The sequence below is a fragment of the Giraffa tippelskirchi genome, chromosome 10 (genome assembly GCF_054371585.1).
Source record: "Giraffa tippelskirchi isolate mGirTip1 chromosome 10, T2T-mGirTip1v1.2.pri, whole genome shotgun sequence".
Classification (NCBI taxonomy): Eukaryota; Metazoa; Chordata; class Mammalia; order Artiodactyla; family Giraffidae; genus Giraffa; species Giraffa tippelskirchi.
Window position 1 is genome coordinate 109,993,441 of NC_137284.1, and position 15,631 is coordinate 110,009,071.

Here is a 15,631-nt window from a genome sequence, read left to right on the forward strand (position 1 = left end):
AAAAGTATAATGAAAGATTTGAATATGGCAGAGAACAGCTTTACACATATTCAGATGTGTCGTGGTTTTGAAGGATTTGTGCTTGTTTAGATAGTGTATGTTCCTGGTCCCAGGAGAGTCTAATCAAGCACTCCAGAGCTTGCATGATTACCTCTTTTTTTTTTCTTTCTTCCTTTCTTCCCACCCTCCCTTTCTTTCTTCCTTACTTTTCTTATCCCAGGGGAGGGAAACAGGGAGGCAAAGTGTCGGGTAGGTGCATTCTAGAGCTCAATGAATCCTAAAGAAAGTTCAGCAAGGCTGTCAGGAAGTTCTTGAGCCACAGTCAGCCATCAGAGGAGTTCCATGTCTCCCAGGAAGAGATACCCTCAGTCACCTGATACAGCCCAGGGAAACATGGCCTTGGGCAAAAACGGCAATAGTTTTCAGAATGTAGTAGCTGAGGCCCATGGCCAATTAAAGTCCTGTAGTTGGAAGTCTGTGTGGTATATTGTCATGGCCACTATCCCATGGAGATTAAAATATTATACTAAATGGCTGCATAATATTCCATCTGTGGAAGTGCCATAATTAGTTTTGAATGTGTGAGGATGGATGCATTTGTGTGTTTGGGTTATTATGAAAAATCCTACAATGAATATCTCTTTAATGTATTTTTTATATGTAGAATTAATGGATCACAGAATGTTTGATGTTTTCAGGTTCTTATTGAACTTTGTCAAATTGCTTTCAGGTAATGTGCTGATACTGCTGGCCTGTGGGATTTGTGGGCATATAGGAGTTATGGCTGGATGGGCAAAATTGCCTCTTAATCTATTTTCAAAGTACAGATATCCCACTTCTATTATCTACAGTTTTGTTAAGAATTTTATATTTCTACTTAAAATATGTTTGTTAGAATTTAGTTATGTTATTTGTGCTTCTACTTTGCTATGATCATGAGCCTCATTCATTGTTCAGTGTACTGCTATGTTAGGGAGGCTGGTTTCAGCAATATCTAAACCCAGAATCATTGCAACACACCAGAACATATCAGTTCACACTGGAATACACTAATATCCACCAAAGCAAACATCATAATTATTTATCATTAGCTCTATAAAGTAATACTCAAAATTCTCCAAGCCAGGCTTCAACAATACATGAACCATGAACTTCCAGATGTTCAAGCTGATTTTAGAAAAGGCAGAGGAACCAGAAATCAAATTGCCAACATCCACTGGATCATCGAAAAAGCAAGAGAGTTCCAGAAAAACATCTACTTCTGCTTTATTGACTATGTCAAAGCCTTTGACTGTGTGGATCACAGCAGACTGTGGAAAATTCTTAAAGAGATGGGAATACCAGACCACCTGACCTGCCTCTTGAGAAATCTGTATGTAGGTCAGGAAGCAACAGTTAGAACTGGACATGGAACAACAGGCTGATTCCAAATAGGAAAAGGAGTATGTCGAGGCTGTATATTGTCACCCTGCTTATTTAACTTATATGCAGAGTACATCATGAGAAATGCCGGGCTGGATGAAGCACAAGCGGGAATCAAGACTGCCAGGAGAAATGTCAATAACCACAGATATGCAGATGACACCGCCCTTATGGCAGAAAGTGAAGGAGAACTAAAGAGTCTCTTGATGAAAGTGAAAGAGGAGAGTGAAAAAGTTGGCTTAAAGCTCGACATTCAGAAAAGTAAGATCATGGCATCCGGTCCCATCACTTCATGGGAAATAGATGGGGAAACAGTGCAAACAGTTACAGACTTTATTTTTTCAGGCTCCAAAATCACTGCAGATGGTGAATGCAGCCAGGAAATTAAAAGACACTTGCTCCTTGGAAGAAAAGTTGTGACCAACCTAGACAGCATATTAAAAAGCAGAGGCATTACTTTGCCAACAAAGGTCCTTCTAGTCAAGGCTATGGTTTTCCAGTAGTCATGTATGGATGTAAGAGTTGGACTATAAAGAAAGCTGAGTGCCAAAGAATTGATGCTTTTGAGCTGTGGTGTTGGAGAAGACTCTTGAGAGTCCCTTGGACTGCAAGGATATCCAACCAGTCCATCCTAAAGGAGATCAGTCCTTAGTTTTCGTTGGAAGGACTGATGCTGAAGCTGAAACTCCAATACTTTGGCCACCTCATGCAAAGAGCTGACTCATTTGAAAAGACCTTGCTGCTGGGAAAGATTGAAGGTGGGAGGAGAAGGGGATGACAGAGGATGAGATGGTTGGATGGCATCACAGACTCAATGGAGATGAGTTTGAGTAAACTCCGGGAGTTGGTGATGAACAGGAAGGCCTGGCGTGCTGCAGTCCATGGGGTTGCAAAGAGTCAGACACGACTGAGCAACTGAACTGAACTGAACTGCATTCTTATTGGTTGGTATTTGTGAAGTACTAGCTGAGACTACTTTGAATCCTACCTCTGATCAAAATAAGTTATAAAATTGAATGGTGTGGCAAGACATAAGTAAATTTAGTATATAAAAAGTTAAACTAGTCACTTGAAAAATATAGTTTAATGAAATTTGTTTATGTGCTAGCCTTATATATTTTTGTTCTTTTTTAAGTCAGCACGATCTTTATTATCTCAAAAAGAGTGAAATATAGTTGAATTAGGTCATGGAGCATCTAAGATATAGAAATTTCTGATTCGGTGGAAACTTCTTTATAATTATAACCCATAGTGCCATACTTTTTTTGCTACTCCTATTTTTGGGGATTCTGTACGTTGAGAAAAGATTGTAGTTGATAACTTCTTAACTTAAGTTACATAGAATTAGTGTTCATTTAAGGACATGTTTGAAAATATTATTTTATCATATTTTATTAATATTGAGATACATTGCTTCAAGACAATGGTATTATCCCATAAATAAAATATTAACTTCTTTTTTAGGGCTCTCAGTAAATCCCATTAACCCAGAGATGACATTTGTTTAGTATTTTACATCTTTCTAGGAAAGCAATTTAATATCTGGTAGATTCTATTTGGATACATAAATGCAGTGGACTTTTTAAGGACTTTATAAGTGAATATATTACCATGTATTTACTGCATTTAAAAGTCTAAAAACATGAAATCCCACACTGGGAAGGCCAATTCAGCTGCTCATAAAGCAATTTTGCAAATAACAACTATTAACTATAGACAGAAACAAGATCAAATTGCCAACTTTGTTGAATCATAGTGAAAACAAGGGAATTCCAGAAAAACATCTACTTCTGTTTCATTGACTATGCTAAAGCCTTCTGACTGTCTGGACCGCAGCAAACTGTGGAAAATTCTTCAAGAGATGGTAATGCCAGATCACCTTACTTGTCTCCTGAGAAACCTGTATGTGGATCAAAAAGCAACATTTAGAACTGGACATGGAACAACTGACTGGTTCCAAATTGGGAAAGGAGTATGACAAGGCTATATATTATCACCTTGCTTATTTAATTTATATGCAGAGAGTACATCATGTGAAATGCTGGGCTGGATGAATCATAAGCTGGAATCAAGATTACCGAGAGAAATACCAACAGCTTCAAATATGCAAATGAGGGCACTCTAATGGTAGAAAGGAAAGAGAAACTAAAGAACCTCTTAATGAAGGTAAAAGAGGAGACTGAAAAAGCTGGCTTAAAATTCAACATCATAAAATGAAGATCATGGCATCTGGGCCTATCACTTCATCACAAATAGAAGGGGAAAAAGTATAAGCGGTGACAGATTTTATTTTCTTGGGCTCCAAAATCACTGCAGACGGTGACTGCAGCCATGAGATTAAAAGATGCTTTCTTCTTGGAAGGAAAGCTATGACAAACCTAGACAGCGTATTAAAAAGCAGAGACATCACTTTGCCGACAAAAGTCTGTAGAGTCAAAGCTATGGTCTTCCCAGTAGTCATGTACAGATGTGAGAGTTGGACCATAAAGATAGCTGAGTGCAGAAGAATTGATGATTTTGAATTGTGCTGCTGGAGAAGACTCTTGAGGGTCCCTTGTACAGCAAGGAGATCAGATCAGTTAATCCTAAAAGTAATCAACCTTGAATATTCATTGGAAGGATTGATGCTAAAGCTCCAATACTTTGGCCACCTGATGGAAGAGCCAACTCATAGGAAAAGACCCTGATACTGGGAAAGATTGAAGGCAAAAGAAGAAGGGCATGTCAGAGGATGAGATGGTTAGATAGCATCACCAATTCAATGGGCATGAATCTGAGCAAACTGGAAGACAGTGAAGGACAGGGGAGCCTGGCATGCTACAATATGTGGGGTTAGAAAGAGTTGAACACGACTTAGTGACTGAACATCAACAACAATGAACAAAATACAGAAACACAAATACAACCTCCAATGACTTGAGGGCTCTAGAGAGTAAAAAAACTTGGACAAATTTTGAAGATGTGTTAAAATTTGGAGACTCAGACAGGAAGAGGTGACTGTGATGTTTTTGTCTCTGAAGGCAGTCTCAGTCAAGGCAATACTGGATGGTTAAAACTAGATTTATACAAAACCTTCCAGTATGTTTCTGGCTAGAGGCATTCAGTGGGGGAAGGAAAAGATTTTCAACAAATGGTGTTGGAGCAAATGGATATCAATAAAAACCTTTTACCTTTACCTCACATCATACTCAAAAATTATCTTGAAATTGATCATAGACCTAAACATAAAAAAAGATTAAAATGGTAAGACTTCCAGAGGAAAAGTCCTTTCAGTAGTGAGAGATTTCTCAGAGAGGACCCCCAAAAGCATGAAACCTTAAATAATTATTTTTAAATGTAAAACTTTTGCTCGTTGAAAGATACTGGTTTAAAAAAAAAGCGACAGGGGTAGGAGAAATTATTCACAACACATTGAAATATATTGAATTGTGCAGCCTATTGGAAGTAGTTTATTCTATGCAAATTCTACTTCAATAAAGTTCTTAGAGACAATAAAATGATCAGTGTTTGACAGGGGTTCAAGGCCAAGAAGGTAAGCATAGGCAAAGCATATGGGATTTTAGGTTGTGGAAACGATTCTTATACCATTAATGGTAGGAACGTGGGTGGATGCATTTGTCCAACCCCATAGAACTGTGCAACGTGAGAGTGGTCCCTCAGGCGAACCATGGGCTAGAGTGAATGCAAAGTGTAGATATTGGTCATCAATTATAACACATGTACAGCATTAATGTAGGAGGTTAGTAATGAAGGAAACTCTAGGGGAGAAGGGGTATGTGAGAGCTCTCTGTACTATCTTCTCAATTTTTCTGTAAACCTAAAACTGCTCTAAAAATGTCCTTTAAAAAGAAGTAGGATCCCTATATCCCATGTGCACCGTGGATTATCAGTCACTCTCCTAGGATTAATTTCAAATTAATTTTTTCTCAAATCTTGAGCTCTGTGAAAAAAGGAATGCTTTCCTATACTTTGTGTCATTGAAAATTTTCCTGTAAATTAATTTTCCAATGATGTGCATTCCACATGTGTTCCTAATAAGTGATTTCCTTCATCTTTAATCTTCATTTCTCATAAAAAGTCTACCTAAAGACTCATTAGATTTGAAATGTCACAACTAATTAACTGCTTTTGATTAGAACTGGAAAAGAATAAACTAATTTTTACTTTCTGTCTTTTACTTCCACACTTTGTCCTCTGTGATGTATCTCTGAAAGGGAGTTTCGGACCTTGGTCATTGAGATGGTGATGGCCACAGATATGTCCTGTCATTTTCAGCAAATCAAAGCAATGAAGACTGCTCTTCAACAGCCAGAAGCGTGAGTGAGCCTGTAATTTCATGTGTTTTTGTAGGTGTTTGACCTCCTACTTGTCCATGTCACTGTACCTTTATAAAGTTTATCTCCTTTAATATAACTTTATTAAATGGTCTCATAAAGTAGTGACGCTTGGAGGAAAGCACATGAGAATATTACCTATCATGGATATTTCTCATCAGGGTTAAAATAAATAAGAGGGCCAGTAACAATTTGCCCTAATGAGAATTTAAAAGATCTCATCAATGCAGAGGCAACAAATAAAGGTCAGTGAGTGACTCTTGGATTCTTGTTGTCTTTTTCATGATGGCAGATATTCCAGAAATGGTTTTGAGTCAGTTTTTGAGGTGTCCAGTTCAATAAACACGGAGACCATGCTGATAAATGTCCCAGTTGGAGGATGAAATGATGATTTCCTCCCAGTTCAACAGCAGTGGGCTTTGAGATGGGAGAATGGAAGGGATTTTTTTTAAATAGTGGTATTTAAAAAACTCTTACTAAGATTTTGTGAGTTTGGTCAATGCATTTGGGTCCTTTGGGTTTACAGAATTGAAAAGCCAAAAGCATTATCCTTGATGTTGCACACGGCAGACATCAGCCATCCAGCAAAAGCATGGGAGCTCCACCATCGCTGGACCATGTCACTCCTGGAGGAGTTCTTCAGACAGGTACCTTGTTGTTTTGTTCCCCCTAGTGGTGTCATCCGTGGACATAGCCTGACTTTTATATTTCAGCAACACTGTGATCAGGACTGTTGTGATTACAATTTTCTTTTTGAAGGGATGGTTCACAGCTTTTATTTTTTGGCCTCTGGTCGTGTGATGTTTGACTCTCACCTACGTTCTGATTTTCAGAATGTTATGGTATTTCTATCCAAAGCATTTCTGTTTGAGGGGAAAAACATTTCCTTGTGGCAATCTTTGGTCAAAATATCATCTGAGGTACACTTTTACTTTTTTTTCTAATGTGGTGACCAAATGGCAGTCGCTGTAACCTGCTTCTCTGTTATAATTGACTGGGCTGTTCCTTTCTCGCAGACAAACCCACGTCCAGTTCCAAAGCCAGTTGGAGCAGTTTGAGTTCAGAAAATTATTTGAAGCTACTGTTCCAATTATATTTAAACTTACTATATCCTAAGACACAGGGTAGTGTTTTCTACAAGAAAAGTCCGAGTCTTTAATGAGGATATACTGCTTTAATTTTTTTTTAAAGCTGCATGTTTCTCTGTAGAGAAATAAAACAGTAAATAAATACATAGCACCAAGACTGCTGTCTTCTCAAACCCAGGCCTGTGCACTAAGCTCATCTCAAGAAGGGCTGCCATTAAAATATCTGCTTTGAGAAGTGAGGTCCTGAGGCTCAAGGCAAGATGGCATGTAGATTGTGGGACCAGAACTACAGTTAATTCAAGTTCATATGGTTAATTCATTAGTTCTTGTTAATTTACTGAGAGAGGTTACAGTACAGATTCAGAGACCTCTGAAGTTCCATAAAACACTACATATTAACTAGTCTCAACTTTGTCCCCTAAACTGACAAAGAGTAACCTTTCACCGGTTACTCAGATTTTTGGAAGCAAATTATTCTTAGGATTACTCTTAGGATTCTCATTTGAATGGAGAAATTATAGAAGGCATTTCTGTGTTTATTTTTTTCCTTCTGAAGCTGCCCACAATATCTGGTATCGAGGTAGGACTAGAGTTGACTGTACATTAAGCAAACTTCAGAAACCCCTTTATTGGAATTCTTATTCCAGCTGCTCTGTGGCCTGGGACTAGTGAAATCACTGCTCTGGTTCCCAGTGGTCTTATCTGTGACTTGTTTCGGGGGATGTCAGGGGATTGAAAGGAAGGTTGGACCAGCCTTTTTCTTTAGAGTCTTCCCCGCATTAAGTGTTTTCTTCCTTCTGTCCAAGAGTGCACATTCTGTCCAACATTTTGTCCAGCACATGTACACATGTGTGCCCCCGCTAAGCTGTTCTGTGAGTATGCCAGCAGGTTCCTTATTCAGCATATGGCTGTCTCCTTACATAGTCAACGCTTGGCCTCACAGAGTGGTTCTCAAGGGGAACCCAAGGGGTAAGAGGAGCTAGCACTGTACAGGTGTGGCCATGTTGCATATACAAGAATGACTCCAAATTCATTATTAATTGAGGGTTAATTTTTAGCCATTTTTCCAGAAATTACTTTTCTAATATTAATCTCTACTTCCATTATCATATGCTTTTTTTGATCATTTCTTCTGTAATACACCCATTATAAACTAGGAATTTTAATCTGAAGCTAGAGGTAAATCATAGTTAACTCATAAATTTGAGGTTTTTGAAGTGATTCCTTTTTTAATTGTGAGAGAATGAATATGAGAAATTACTTAAACGTGAACATTTTTCCCACTAAAGGAAACCTTATTTGCACAAACATAAGCTTGAATTGAAAGAAAATGTACCAGAGGCAATATGAAAGTAACCATATTGAATTTCTTGCCAATTGGGAATGGAATGTTAGCTCACTGGACTGGAACTATTTTTTTAGCAATTATGATTCAGTAAATTATTTTTATTGACTTAATATTTTAACCCAGATGCCATAAGCCATGGTAAGTAACCCTTGCAGGAGAAATGTTGCTTTAGCTCTTAACTATAGATTTTAAATTGGACAGTTCAAATGGGAAATCTCAATGGGACTGTAGAGTCTTTGAAAAAATTACATTTAGATATTGGGTTATATTTCAAAATATGGGCATAGCCTCAGTGCTGATAGACCAGACCTTCTATGCATTGCTGAAAGAGTAAGTTACATCTTCAGTTTTATAACCATATTTTACAAAATCCAAGCCTCTGCCTCAGATCTTTTTCAATGAAATACTGACATTAAGAAACAGTGAGTTTGCCTTTTTGGTAAATACATCTGGAGAAACTCTTGAGATTCATTTCCTAAGTATTGCTGTATATTTTTATATTTTACAAACATCGCCTACAATTCTTTTAATTTCCTCTGTGCTTGTGGTTATTTTCCCATTTTTTGTTTATTTCATATACCAGTATCTTTTCTCTTTGGTATAAAGTTAGCTGATCACTTGAATACTTGATTATTTCTTTTTTATTTTATGATATAAATTATTGCTTTCATTTTTATTAATTTATTTCTTCTGCTTGATTATTATTAATTCATTTCTTTTGCTAACTCCCCATTTTAGATGTCCGATTCATTTATTTTCCTTCTGCCTGTTTGATACTAGCAAATATAAGGCTAGGGGTTTATCTTTTTGTTAATCATGAATCTTGTAGGTTTTGATATGCAGTGTGTTCACAATCATTCTTTATTAAATATTTTGTAATCTGGGTTTTGATTTTTCTTTACTAAGAGTTGCTTCAAATGCATGTGTTTGTTTATGTGATTTTCCCAGTGGTAGTTTCCTTTGCTTTCTAGGTTTGTAATTGATTTGTGACTTATCAAAATTTGATCACAGAATTTTTCATTGTTTGGGCCTTATTGTGAAATTTGCTTTTCATCTACTGAAAAAATCAATTTTTGTGAATGGTCATGGCTCTTGAAAAGTCAGTTTGTCTTCTGCTTGCAAAGTATAAAACACTAGGCATATCCTCCTTATCAATTATGTCATTTAGGTATTTTACATGTAATTTTAAAAAATGTGATGTTTCATGGACTGACAGGTGTTTCTATTATCATTTTCTGTTTCTATGTAGTATAGGTTTTGCTTCCTGAATGTTGATTCTGTGTTATTTGGTTCTTAGATGTTCATAATTGCTAGATTTTCGTAGTTTATTGTATCCTCTATCATTATAAAGCCTGCTTCTTTGTCTTATTTAATGCTTTTACCTAGAATTCAAATTCAGCTCATTTTAAGAACAGACTCTTGTCTTTTTACTCTAACCTTTTGCTTTTAACTTTTTACCCTAACCTTTCAGAGACACTTTGATTTGGATGTGTCTTTTAAACATTGCTTATAATTGAGGGTGTTTTAATGAGCCAATCTAAGATTCTTTTATTATTTGAAATTAACCATATTAACATCTATTGATATGGCAGGAATCTTTGCTCTTAGGTATTATCATATTTTATATTATGATTTCTGTTTTGTGGCTTATTTTTAAATCGTTCACTATAGTGGCTGTACCATCTGCTTATTATGTATTTATTTCTTCTGATGACTTGGAAGTTTTATATTTTTAGTTTTAATATTGGATAACTTGGTAATGCAAACTTTATATCCTCTATTTATTTAGATAGTATCGATAAAAATTAGCAGGCTTCTACTTCCTCTTGCCTCTTCCCCAACAAATAGTTGTATCAACTTACTTAATTCTTGTAGTCTGTACCTTTGTCATTTAAATATAGCTCTATTCCTTTATATATATCAGGTTTAAATGGTATATTTGCACCCCCATCTATACACATAAGAAAGCTAGTGCTTATTCAGTACCTCCCAACATTTTTCCCCTTTTCCTTTCATAACATGACTAATTCCTTGTTACTGTTTGTTGGCTGTATTATTTCTAAATTCTATTTCTAAGTGAGCATTCTATCTCATGTACTATATGCTATTTCCAAAATATACACCGAAAACAATGTGACCCAGAAAGATGGAAAATGAACAAGTTTGGCAAAAGCACAATTTTTCTAGTTGTTCTTGTCTTGGCTCTATTCAGTGCTGGCACTTTGGCCATGGTTGGTTCATTCATCTATTGGTTGGTTAAAGTTGTTCCTTGAGTGGTGTCTTCTAGGAGTGCTGAAAGCCACATTTCTGTGTGTTTGCAAGTTTTTCTATTGTTTTTATACTTGGGTCACAGTTTGCTTGGTTAAGACATTTTTTGAATCAAATTTCTTTTCCCTGAGGTCTTTTTTGATTGATGCTTTTGAACTGTGGTGTTGGAGAAGACTCTTGAGAGTCCCTTGGACTGCAGAGAGATCCAACCAGTCCATCCTAAAGGAGATCAGTCCTGAGTATTCATTGGAAGGACTGATGCTGAAGCTGAAACTCCAATACTTTGGCCACCTGATGCAAAGAGCTGACTCATTGGAAAAGACCTTGATGCTGGGAAAGATTGAAGGCAGGAGAAGGGGACAACAGAGGATGAGATGGTTGGATGGCATCACTGATTCAATGGACATGACTTTGAGTTAACTCTGGGAGTTGGTGATGGACAGAGAGGCCTAGTGTGCTGCAGTCTATGGGGTTGCAAAGAGTCGGACACGCCTGAGCGACTGAACTGAACTGAACTGAGGTCTTTTTTAGATTTCGTTCAAATGTCTTCCACCTGAGAAAGTTGCTATGCAGAGGCTGGAGGCCATGCTAGAATTATTTTCATGTCTAGGTGGTATGTATTTTTGCTTATGTGCCCTAAGAATTTTTTCTTTATCTTTGAAGCTCAGTGACATTTCTAGGCTATATTTCAATAATGATTGCTCTATAATAGTTTTTCTTGGGGCCTGGTGTGTTCCTTTTCTGTATAGATTCAAGTTCCATTGATGAAATCTTTAACGATTTCCTTTTCCATTTGCTTCCTTCTTTAGGAAAAACAGTTATTTGTATGTCACCTCTCTTATTTTTCTTCTCTGTTATTTTCCTTTAAATTGTCTTGTAACTCTCTGATGAGTGGTATTTTTTTCATTCCTGAATTCCATGTCTCTTAATGTGTTTTCATCAAAAATAACTCTCCTTCGTGCTGCCTCCACTATAATCTTCATTGATGTGATGGTTCTGTTTTTCTTTTCCATATCTTCCATGAGCTCTGCTAATTCCTGTTTCCCTGAGCCCTGGTTCTTAGAATTTTTTTCCGATCATAGGAGTATGTATGTTTGGTCATCACTTGGTGGCACTGTTTTTTTCCTGATGAATGTTCCCTATCTGTTATTTTTATTTTTCTGTTCCTTTTTCCATTTTTTCTTTTCATGTAAAGTATCTTTCCATAAGTTTTTTTTTTTTCCTCCTGGTATTGGTATAGAGCTGCCTCTTCCTCCTCCACCTCCATCTCCTCTTCCTCTTCCCTTCCTTCTTCATTTGATTATTATTTACCATCTTTGAGTGAAATGCATAATTTTTTGACCAACTGCTTGCAGGAGATAAGTGCCAGGGAGAAACTGGAATAGCAATGTTCTAAGCTGCATGATTTATTATGAGGTTTCCATGACATGGGGTGTGTGTGTGTGTGTGTGTGTGTGTGTGTGTGTGTGTGTGTGTGTGTTAGCCTTTACTTCTTCCTAGTCAGCAGTAGGCAACAGTTGTAGGACTGTTCATGGTACAGTCTCTGTTATCCATGCAGTCTTGCCATGCTTGTGTATTTTCTCATCCAGCATTTTCTTCTTTACTATTTCTTGAAGCTAAATAGGGTTCAGAGTAGCTCTTCACATCAGTGTCTGCTGTCTCTTTGGTTTTCCCACATGATAGATGTGGGGTATTTTTCCTATCTGAGTGAATTTTGAAAACCTCTATTCTTCAAGCTTTATCGACATCTGTAGCCATTGGCCTTTTCTCTGAGCATCTCACATCACCCCTCCCGGATATTCACAGCATTTGACAGTTGTTCCTCACATAGTTTTGATTGAGTTTACAGATTTCTCCTGCTATTTGTTTGTGTTTCTGTTGTTTCTTGTTCTGTTTTGAGAGGATAATTTCTGAGAGGGGAGGGCAAAGATGTCTTTACTATACTTATATTAAATCCAGAATTACAGTAATTGGCTCATACCTCATATTTGTAACTTCTTCCCTGGGAAAGAAGAGTATATATTGCTGCATTTTGTTCACCTTGAATGCTTTTGTTGTCTGCCCAATTAATTACCTTTTCTCCACTCTACTGGGAAATACTCTCTTGTGACATCACTCAATGATCTTTTGAAGCTCTTGCGTTGAGAGATGCAGTCTGCCCTGTAAAGTTCCAATACAGAAAGAACCTTTGTTTCTCTTGTTTTTGCTGCTTACAGATAGCTGCTGTAACAAACAAACCCCCAAATGTAAAACAGCACACATAAAATGAAACTTTATCACCAACTCATGTAAAGTACCAACAAGTGTTTCTTGATTGGCAGATGGTTTACAATAAGCAGTGCTTTTAGATCCAGACTCTACCATCTACATGGCTTCCATGGTGCTTATCTACATCAATGCAGCAAAAGAAGGAAGGACATAAAGACATAGGCATAGGAGATCTTGCAGGCCAGAATTGTGGTAGAAAGATACCCTCTCTCCTCTTGTTTTATTATCTAACACAAACTGGCAGAGATTCTGGGAAGTGTAGTCTAGCTATGTGGACAGGAAATAAGGGGGAGGTTGTGAACAGTTAACTGCCTAATTGCTCTCTCAGCTTGCTTATCACAGATGTCCAAGTGGCCAAAGGAACTTGAGTATTTCTAAAAAAATTCACCTTTTTATTCATAAATCAAGCATTCATTGTGTTCCTTTTGTAGATAGCTTATGTAGATTGCTTAAGTCAGCTATCTTAACCCTCCCACAAGAATGAAAGTTATTTATTTTTGTGCACTGTCCTGAAAAAAAAAATGAGTTCACTAAAAAAATCCTTTGTACCAACTGAGACTATTACCCTGTTTTTGGAAAACATTGACCTCTTTCATAAAGAAGAGAGTGAATGAATAATTCCACAAGGGCCAGTAGTCATGGAGTCATACAATATTGTATTAGTCAAGCTAGATTCACCTGTAGAAATACATTCTTCTGTATTAATTTCTGTGTATTTTTTCCAGTTTATAAATGTATCTCTCCTCCAGAGGGAATTCGGGGATCACTATCTTAAAATAGGTTTATAGAAATTAGTAGTAGTAGTTATTTAAATTCAAAGGATGTAAGTGATATAGGTATGGGCAAGTCTGTAGGATAAGTTGCTTAATGATGTTGAGACTTTTCAGTAACAAAATTCAAATTAATACATATATCTTAGTAGTCAAGCAGTTAGTGTTCTTTTAAGCCACCCCTATTAAAATGCACCAACAAAACAATGTATATCCCTGCTTCATAGGGGATAAGAGTTAGTTTTATTTGTATTGGCTGAGCTAGCCCATTGAACCATCTGCACAACTATGTTATAAATACTCTTCCTTCTCATCATATTGCCCAAATAGAAATAGCTTTGGAATAAGTTCTTTTTATCATGCTACTTGAGTGATAAAGCAGCCCTCAGCAAGGCATACTTGGAAACAGAAGGACCATTGTGTCCTATGGTTTGTTAATACAGGAAAGGGTACAGAGGGAACTAAGCCACTTCAGGACTGTTCCTGAGACCCTTGGATGTCCCAGCACCCACTGTGAGCCCCACTATTCAGCTTCCTCAGATGTCCATTCCTTTTCCTTCTTTTCAATAGATCTTAAATGTGCATGTTAGTTAGCTCCTTTCTCTTTGGTAACATGCCTTAGAAAGAAAAAACATTCAGTTTTTGAACTAGACCTAGTTGTCAAACTAGCTTATTATTACTGTTTATTTACCATTAGTTCATTGGTAATATTTATTATGGTCAGAGTGTAACAGTTAGATGTAATAAGTTCAATAAATGTTTCTCAGATCTTCACTTAGTGGAAATATCTATTGAGAAATAATACTTGTTCTTTGAATTTACTTGTGTACATTTTGTCATGTAATTGTCATTGTTATTAATGACATAGGGATTATTATCCTACATTTTATAGGTGATAAAACTGAAATGTAGAGAGGGAAAAATACACTTGCTATGATCACACAGGTGGTGGGAGCAAGGCCAGGTTCAAGCTGAGGTCAGTAGCCATGAACCTGAGCAGATTCTTTTCTTGTGAATTGAATAAACACAACTTTGTGGCTCTCAGAAGCGTGACCCACTTTCCCTTTCCTCTGGATGTGTGACTGAAGTATTGAGCTCTGGTTCAGAGCTGTTCTTTAAAATCATCTCCATCTTTAATTAGACTTTCCATAGCACTTGCTTATTATAGTCTTGCCTTTTGGTGAGATTGAGAACATGTTGGCCAGAGAATCATGTTTTATTATTGTCTAACTTGATAAACAGAAGCAATTATTTACCCTACTACTTTTTGTTCCACTTTTCATCATCACTGAGCCCTGCAGGGAAGGCCCCAGAAGTACTTAATTCCAGTTGTGTATGACTTTAGGTAGCATTCGGAGAATGATTCTGAATCAGTCCAGTTAGAATTGGTGTCTCAGACACTGTCCACAACTGGAGGGGTCTGCAGGCTTAAGCAAGGCTACAGGTAGGCACAGGATGACTGGAGAACACACAAAAATTCTGACTACTGTGATGGCTCTCGGCCACAGGATGTATTGCTTTGCTTATTTTCCTCAGGAGACCAATTGCTACCTGATGAGGCTTTCTATACAACAGCATGCACTTTTGCAGTTGGATGGAATGATTGGGCCCTGGAGGGTTTCAGCCTCTTGGTGTCTTTTATGCAGAGGAACAGGGTGCAGGACTTACTACATAATGTAATTATAATAATTAAAAGAAAGACCAGTGGCCTTCATGGCAGCTAAGATTGTGAAGTAAAATCTGGGTGGCTCAGCCTTCTGTTCTTAATTTACCTTGACCTCCTGTTTTTCTAGGGCGATAGAGAAGCAGAGCTGGGTCTGCCTTTTTCTCCTTTGTGTGATCGGAAGTCCACCATGGTTGCCCAGTCGCAAGTAGGTACGTGTTTGCCAATCCATCGATGGAGAGCAAAACTAGAGAAGGGTGTCTGGAAGTAAGCTCAGATGCTCCGCATGATTCTTCGGCTAGAACCTGGCTCCATTCTGCTGCTGTACTCATGGCTTTGGCTGGTTGGATTGATGGAGCCGCTGTCCCCATCCTCCTACCTGAAGTGTGACTGGTTCCTGGGAAGATTAGACAGTGACACTGCTATCTCCATCATTCCCTGCCAAGAGAAAAAGGGGCTTCAGTCCTAAG

General features: G+C 37.5%; 1 protein-coding gene across 9 annotated transcripts in view; it reads left to right on the plus strand.

Annotated features, from left to right (window-relative positions):
- Positions 1-15,631, plus strand: part of PDE1C (phosphodiesterase 1C) — a 594,246-nt gene that overhangs the window by 493,378 nt on the left and 85,237 nt on the right. For all 9 annotated transcript variants that reach the window (XM_081533589.1, XM_081533591.1, XM_081533590.1 and 6 more), the window contains 3 exons: positions 5,637-5,738; positions 6,283-6,403; positions 15,292-15,373. In XM_081533589.1, coding sequence (XP_081389715.1) covers positions 5,637-5,738; positions 6,283-6,403; positions 15,292-15,373 — 305 coding nt within the window. The remainder of the gene's footprint in view (positions 1-5,636; positions 5,739-6,282; positions 6,404-15,291; positions 15,374-15,631) is intronic.